The sequence below is a fragment of the Nanorana parkeri genome, unplaced genomic scaffold (assembly GCF_000935625.1).
Source record: "Nanorana parkeri isolate BGI_ZX_2015 unplaced genomic scaffold, ASM93562v1 scaffold8, whole genome shotgun sequence".
Lineage (NCBI taxonomy): Eukaryota > Metazoa > Chordata > Amphibia > Anura > Dicroglossidae > Nanorana > Nanorana parkeri.
Genome location: NW_017306276.1, coordinates 2910562 through 2918758, shown reverse-complemented (window position 1 = coordinate 2918758; position 8197 = coordinate 2910562). Strand labels below are relative to the sequence as shown.

Here is an 8197-nt window from a genome sequence, read left to right as displayed (position 1 = left end):
CCCCCTCCCTCATGCTAAAAAAGTATTTGACAGCATCAGGGTACAGAGAACGCACGTTCAAGCAGTTTCCATTCAGGCTTTACAGTCACAGGATGTAGATAGCATGGTATCACTGGTAATAGCCGGCAGTTTTCCGATGCTGATTGCTGGACAACCAGCGCATGGGCAGAAGTCAAACAAATGTTATGCTTTAAGCATGGTACAAGTGTTACATGGCTCAATGTTCATTGAGTGATTCTAGCAAAATGTGCACTTTTAAATATGCAGATTAGGCGATTAGGAACCGTTCCTGGGTTACCAAGGATAGTTGGACTTCTACCATTTAGATGAAAGGCATTTTGATTTGCCTAAAGTTTGTGTAATCTATGCCAATGCTTCTCAACATCATTCCTCATCTACTTCCAAATCATAATTTTAGGGTTTTCGTAATCTTGTCCTGTAATGTTTAGAATTGCTATCTGTACTGGTATTCATACCTCTTAATAAGCTTTGGGTTGTAGCAATGCTTTGTAATAGGATTGTAACATAGATCATGAACACTGAAATTGTCACTTTGTTCTTACCTTATTTGCACAATCAGTTAGTAAAATAAGGAAAAAAAATCAGTAATAAAATGATTGTTTCTGTCCAAGCTGCAGACTAGCAGTGCTAATTGTGCCCCTGGTCAGGCAGAGGCAATCACTGATCTGGTTTTGCCTCTGTTTCACATTTATCAGAATAGAGCCAGTCCTTATTTATCTTAATTGTAACCAATGTGATTATTTTTTTTTCACTCCAGCTCATTCCGAATGGCTCCAGCCATAGGATACAGTCAGAACGGGGTCCTTATTCCAATGTGCTGCATGCAGTGGAGGGATTTGCACTGTTGTTACTTTGCAGTTTCCAGCTGGCTACACGTAAAGTAGCAGTATTAATTCTCAAAGAGGTTCGGGCACTGTTTATTGCACTTGGACAAGCAGAGGTGAGACTCCATATTTGTTATTTTGTAATTTCACTCTGTGTTATAGATAATACAGTATCATTAACTGTACAGTGTAAGCTTGTGCATGAAAGAATAAGCATGAAGGAGCATTGCAAAGCTGGTCAATTTTGGATATTCTTCAAGTGTAACTATACTCAAATCATCTTCCCTGTCCTGTCTATCCTGTCCCTGATAAATCATAAAGTGTGCTGAAATACTTAGCATTCCTGCAGGTATCAGTGCTCAAGGACCCCTCTGGTGCTGGTCACTTGACTTAAAGTGGGAACATTGGTCACATGATCTCTTCTGATGGAGAGGATTGGTGTTCAGCTGCTGATCTGCTAGCTGTTCCTTTCCGTCACTCCCTTAAATTGCAACTGTAACTTTAAAAATGTTTTCCCTTAACCACCCTGAATAAACCTTCACTAACACCTCCCCATCTTCTTACTTCCATGCATGCGTGTACTTACCAATTCATAATAAGAAACCACCTGCACTCCATACAGCGTACAGACCTTGGATGAAAGGTTGGTGCTTGAAGTGACAACACGGATGGCGCCGTGTCAGATACAGTCCATAATAGAAGTCGCCAGCACTCGGTGATGTGTGCAAGAAGTGAAGCACTTTTTATTAAATTGTCACATGTGTCATACAGCCAATGTTTTGTGGACACGCAGAGTCCCTTCTTCTGGGCGACATTGAAGAAGGGACCCTGCTTGGCCCCGAAACGTTGGCTATATGACACATGTGACAATTTAATAAAAAGTGCTTTACTTCTTGCACATATCCTCGAGTGCTGGTGACTTCTATTATGGACTTAACCAATTCAAGCACACACATTCAGCTCTCTGATAGTATATGGCCTAATGATGGTTGACTTCATCTGGGAAGGTTGGAAACTTTAAGGATAACTTGCTATTATCTCTGTAGATGTAAAGAATCCGGCTCTGCATCTTATATGAAGATTGACTGATTGCACATAGCAGAGAATGAGCATATTATGTGAAAAGTTGGTTTAATTTATTCCCCCTGAATTCATCATGACATTGATGTTGTGCTCTTACTTTTTAGGAAGATGACAAGCCTATGATTGATGTCCTGGACCAGCTCAGTCCTTCAATACTTGAAAGCTTTGTTCATGTTGCTGTGTCTGATTCTGTAAGTATGCAATTAAAAATAATTTCACTCTGGTATGCTTCCTAGGTGTCCTAAATGATCCAATATCTGGGAAATACGAGGCAGTGTTTCATCATATCCTGCTGTTTTATGCTCCTAAATTGATTGCAATTAAATGGAAATGATCCGTTCTCCTCCTGTTCCCAAAGGGATGAAGTGAGTTATTAATGCTCATGTTAAGCCTTCCCACGTAGAAGCAAAGGAAACTGTGAATACTGATTATAGAGAAAAAGAAAATTGGTAAAAGTCCATTTAAAATAAAGTATTCATTCACATAAATAAACCCTGGTATGGGAAATGTCTATGATTTAGTTTCTGAGGTGAAAAGCTAAAGTTTAACGTTTAAGATCTCGGTCTGCTTTACACGGTACAGCAGTGTCACTTGGCTGTGCTGGTTGCTCCACTATTCCCATACATCATCCAACAAAGAGGGAGCAATTTAGGTGCTTGCCATTCTGATCTATGAGAAAGTGGAATCCGGGGCACGGTTTCTTTTTCTTTTTTATTGCAGTTTTTATTACAAAGGCTAAGAAATCCGGCCAATGTCCATTTCACATGTCTTACAGGATGTATGTCTTGAGAAAGCATGTGTAAGACATGTAAAACTGATGTTGGCTTAATTCTTGAACCTCTGTATGCAAAAGCTGCAAAAAGGAGAACAAGAAAGCTGTGAGTGCCCCAAATTCTGTTTTCTCATAGTTCGGATTGCTACAGTCCCTTGTAGCCCTTTATATTTGCCGTTTCTTTAGTATACCTGTGACACCCCCCCCCTGCAGATCATCATAAGTGTCACACTCTTATGTCATATTATTAGGTACTTGACATAGTCAAATAAGATGCATTATAACTAGGGATGCACCGATATCGGTATTTTGGTACCGAGTACCGATAATTTTTTTCGGTACTCGCCGATACCAATTACCGAGTAATGGAAGTCCCATTCAGGAAGCCAGGTGGCGTGTAATGACTCGCCACCTGGCTTCCTGATTAACCGGGCAGTGTGTAAAGACTCACCACCCGGCTTCCCGATTAACAAGAAAGTCCCCTCTTACCCTAGTATGTGCTAAGGAGAGGCCCCGGGGGTGACAGGCTGCACATACTAAGGTACGGTAACCTTACCTCACGAGGCCAGCTTCCTGATTGGCCAGCTTCCCGACCAATCAAGAAGCCGGGCAGCGCGTCATTACTTCCTAATTGGCCGGGAAGTCGGCTCCATGCTCTCTCATCACAAGTGACGAGAGAGCATGGAGCCGTTTCACGGCCAATCAGGAAACTGGGCAGCGTGAAATGACACGCTGCCCAGCTTCCTGATAGCAGAAGTACTCGTGCTAGGCATCGGAGCATTTTGGCGAATACGAGTACTCGCCCAAATACTCGGAATCGGCACCGATGTTGATACTAGTATCGGTGCATCCCTAATTATAACTGAGGCTGCAGTTATGATGGATAATGGATCCAGTTAGGTTTATGTGATCTATTTTTCTTGATGTAGACCAAATTTTATATTTTGATTTAATTGATTTACTCAGCATTTGTGTTATGAATAAAACTTGGACTTCATTTCCTCCCAGGCTGCCCTGCCATTTACACACAATGTGGACCTTCAGTGGTTGGTGGACTGGAACGCAGTTCTAGTGAACAGTCACTATGATGTGAAAAGCCCTTCCCACGTTTGGATCTTTGCACAATCTGTGAAAGATCCATGGGTTCTCTGTCTCTTCACATTTCTTCGCCAAGAGCACCTCCCAAAACATTGTCCCACTGCCCTCAGCTATGCATGGCCCTACGCTTTCACCAGGCTACAGCTACTGATGCCCCTGGTGGATCCCAAGTAAGTGTTATTTCATTCCATATACTTAAAGTCCAAGTAAAGTCATAGATAATGAGATGTAGTTAGATGGTTATTGTACTAGCAACCAGAAACTACAGTTATCCGGCATCTACCATGTCCACGGGTGCCGAATAACTGTGAGTTTACTGTATAAAGACTAGGAATTCTTTCTAAAGTAAATGTTTGCTAAATATAAAATACATTGGGCACAATTCAGAGAGCTTTACACAAGGATAAGGACCTGTTTTTAGCCATGTGACTGTCATTTTACAATCTTATTGGACTTAACTGAAGATAACTCATTTTTTTTCAAATATGCATCCTTATCCTGGGGTGTTAGCTTTGTGAATTGACCTATTTGACTGACTGTTCGATTACATGCAGTTCACTACCCAAGCCTTTGGCTTAGGAAGAAGCTGGTGAAGCACAAGATTTGGTTCAACAAAGTACAGGGGTAACATTAAGGGTCACAGAACCTGTCACCTACAATTAAAGGTCCCTTTGAGATAGCAATATGGGTATAGTACAGTAAAAAAATAAATAGGATTAAAATATTTTTTAAAAACACCCCATGCATGTACACATGCGAACAAAACTGTTCACAGCAGCTGTGCACTCGTACAAAAATGATAATTGCCCAACACTTTTCAGGGACCAGCTCACACGCCGGAGTGAGAGGAATCATTTTAGAGCCATCAGAGATCCATAGGAGAAGCTGAGCCCCCCTGTGTGCGTTGGCCGAGCGGCAGAGGATCGGTACATATCAATGATATGTACCAATTCTCTGTGCAGGACAAACACTGGAGCGACCAGCTGATCACTCCAGTGTTTGTAAATAACTGGGGAGACATAGTACTATGTCTCACCAGTTATGAATGAACAGGATGTGATTTACATCACTTCCTGTTCATTCATGAGATTCTCAATGAGGAGTAGCACTCTGTACAGAGGCTCCTCCCCATTCAGAAACTGCTTGATGGTAAATATTTTCTGAATTAATGGAAGCCTCTGTGCTTTCCATTCATTTAGAACAGAGGCTGCAGAAAAAGAGATTGAGGACTTTGTGTCCTCAATTTCTTTTTCTATTTCAAAAGGGAAATATCAGGGGGCTGTTTAGGCCTCTAATATTTCCCCTAAGCCCCCCCAACAGTAAAAAAAATAATGAAATAAATTTTTTTTAAATTAAATAAAAAATAATATACAGTATAATAAAAAATAGTTTAAAAAAAATGGAAATACTGTATAATTGGAAATAATTAAATTACATTTTTTAAAATTAAAAAATAATATACAGTATATTAAAAAAATAGTTTAAAAAAAAAGAAAAAAAACTGGAGGCGGGGTGATGTCACACGCCTGTTAGGGGGGCACGTTTTTTTTTCTTGCCTCAGGCGCAAAAGAAGCTGGCTATGGCTATGCTCCCGCAGTGCTCGTGTGGCTGCTGGCTGAATGTGTTAGACTCCGCAGACGGAAAGGGGCAGGACACCTCTCCCCGTGTGCAACGTCGACCACGTGGGAGGACCGGACGCCGGTGCCTCTAGAACGCACTGGAATGCAAGCCGGCCGACTCCCTGCGTTCAAGGGCAGGAGGGGGAGTGGGGTTGTATTGAAGTCAATGGCACTGCAGCCGTGCCCCCCGCCAACAGTGCGATCGCCTGCCTGCATTCCGGTCCAGTGCTTGCAACATTTTTGCAGATCGCACTGGACCGGTGGCCAGCTCGACCTGCTGCTTCGGCGTGACGAGCTGGCCGGAGGGCACTTGGTCTTTTTTTTTTCTGTTTCCTTTCCTTCCTCCCCCCCCCCCCCCCCCTGAATGGAGGTGTTTTTTCGTTGGTAGATCTCATTGAGCTTGTCATTTGAAAATTAGATCTCCGAACGAAAAATTGTGGGTGCCCCTGGAGTAGACTGTATGTGCACTAAAATTAATTGTATTTGTTACAGAAAATATGGGTTTAATAAACAGTACATAATTTTATTCTATAGGGCTTCTGCTTTCAGAATATGTTTTGAGGGATCTAGTGCATTTTTATATAAAAAATCAGAATTTTAGCATGTGCACAAGAAATGGAAAAAAAAGGCTCTAGCAGCGAAAAAGTTAAAATGATAAATCATGGAAAACATGCGTGTATGGCAGAGATTATTTTTAAAGGCAGTCTTGGGGTTCAGAGACAGATTAGCATGACCTAGAATGCAGAGTTCAGTACCCTGCTGTGCATTAGATATTACAACCAGGTTGTGCTCATTAAACTGGGTTCAAAACAGGTTTTCCTGTTAATGCATTTTTTTGTTTACTATTCTAGCAGCCCAATCAATGCAAAGAAAACAAGTACAGCGGGCAGTGGGGACAACTATATTACTCTATGGAGGAATTATCTGATTCTTTGTTTTGGAGTGGCCAGACCAAGTATAATGAGCCCGGGTCACTTAAGGGCATCCACCCCAGAGATCATGGCGACTACTCCGGATGGCTCTGTCAGCTATGACAACAAAGTAGGACATTTTTTAAATATTCAGTATCATAGGTTTTTCAATTTCCTTTCTAGAACAATGTTAATACGATTTGCTTTATTTGCAGGTCATTGGAACCCCTTCTATCAGTGCTCTGCTCAAACAACTGGTTCCTATGATGAGACTTGAGAGCATAGAAATCACAGAGTCCCTGGTACTGGGCTTTGGAAGAACCAATGCTTTAGTCTTCAGGTATGACATATAAAGTGTCCCCCTGATTAAAGGGGTTGTCTTCTATTGTCAATACAGAGCTTCATGTTCTGCCTTGATCACTCTTTTCACCGCAACTCATCACTGTGTTTTGATTAAATGCCTGTTTCCCTGCTACCCTAGACATAAATATGAAGTAGAATTTTTCTGACACTAAAGAAATGATTGTCAGAGGCTGCACGTGTTTAAGAAACAGAATTAAAAAATTCTTCCAGTGACCATCAGGGGCATGTGACAACATAGGGACACAATTGAGAGACAGTTGTCACCCCGTAACACGAAGTACCTAAATCAAGACCTTGTAGGATCTCCAGTTATTCGCCTAATTAAATCTGCAGATTTAAAAGAATTGCAAACTGTTGGAATTACATTCATATGTTGAAGCTTCTGTGAGATTTTAGTAATTAGGATTACATCTACTTTTAATGTTTTTATGTATTTGTTGTATTTAACACTACTTTCACATTTGAACATTTTCGTGTACTGACTTTTTAAAATTACTATTTTACACATGTTCATTCTAAGTGTAAAGTAGGTGTTGCCTGTTTTTGGTTCTTTTTCATGCTTACATGTGTTTTTATATATATTTTTTTTTTTTTTTTTTAGGGAATTGGTGGAAGAGCTTCACCCTCTGATGAAGGAAGCTTTGGAAAGAAGGCCAGAGGTTAGATGATGAGATATCAGTATATTTCTGTCTATCAGTTTATCTATCAATATGTGTATATGTATATATAGTGTGAGAATTCGCTCCAAACAGTAGCGCATTAAGGACGCATCCACTCGCAGAAATCTTCATTTCTCTTCCGTTCATTGAAGGACACAGGGAACAGATCTAGGATCATGTACTGTAGGGTAATATCGCCACCTGCAGGAGAAGGACGCTAGGCACAAAACTAAAGACCAATTACAGCCTAGGGGCGGCCCCTGCTGGTGGCCAAACCCCCCACCTGCTGACAAGTCTCCAGTTTTTTGCCTAGCGTCAGGAGTAAGGAGCTAAGAATTTTTTCTCTGGTATTCTTACCTGACTTTCTTCCTGTTTTTTCGCTGATTCTTCTAGCAAGTGCTGCCAGGGCGACAGGCTGGATGTGGTAGATCCTTGTAGTCTCCCCTGGGCGGCCGGCGAGCGCATGCAGACTCTGCTACGGTGGGTCGGCTGCGACAACTCTGTCTCGACGGAGTGGCCTGTGGGCTTGTCCCAATGGAATTGCATATGACCGGGGGGCTCGCCCGACCGGTCACAGCACTCCGTACAGGCTGGTGACGCCGCGACTGCGGTCGGGGGCGTTCTACCCGCTGTCCCTGCTCGTCCTTACCTCTTTGCGCCGCGTGGATTCGGCCCGACGTCTCGGGTGCTGGCGGTGGCTGTGGTGCGAGGACGGTGCGCGTTCCCCAGCATGGTGGTATGTATGTGGGGCAGGGACTGTGCGGGAGGACTTCAGGGGCTGCCTGCCCTTCTGTTTGGTTGTGGTGCCGTGTGTGGGGGTCTGTGGGCCTCCTTTGTTCCCCCCCCC

General features: G+C 42.5%; 1 protein-coding gene across 2 annotated transcripts in view; it reads left to right on the top strand.

Moving 5' to 3' along the window:
* FRY (FRY microtubule binding protein) overlaps nt 1–8197 on the top strand; it is a 257245-nt gene that overhangs the window by 147207 nt on the left and 101841 nt on the right. For both annotated transcript variants that reach the window (XM_018554227.1, XM_018554234.1), the window contains exons 19-24: nt 779–961; nt 2033–2119; nt 3709–3968; nt 6269–6458; nt 6544–6668; nt 7293–7350. In XM_018554227.1, the coding sequence (XP_018409729.1) occupies nt 779–961; nt 2033–2119; nt 3709–3968; nt 6269–6458; nt 6544–6668; nt 7293–7350 (903 nt within the window). The remainder of the gene's footprint in view (nt 1–778; nt 962–2032; nt 2120–3708; nt 3969–6268; nt 6459–6543; nt 6669–7292; nt 7351–8197) is intronic.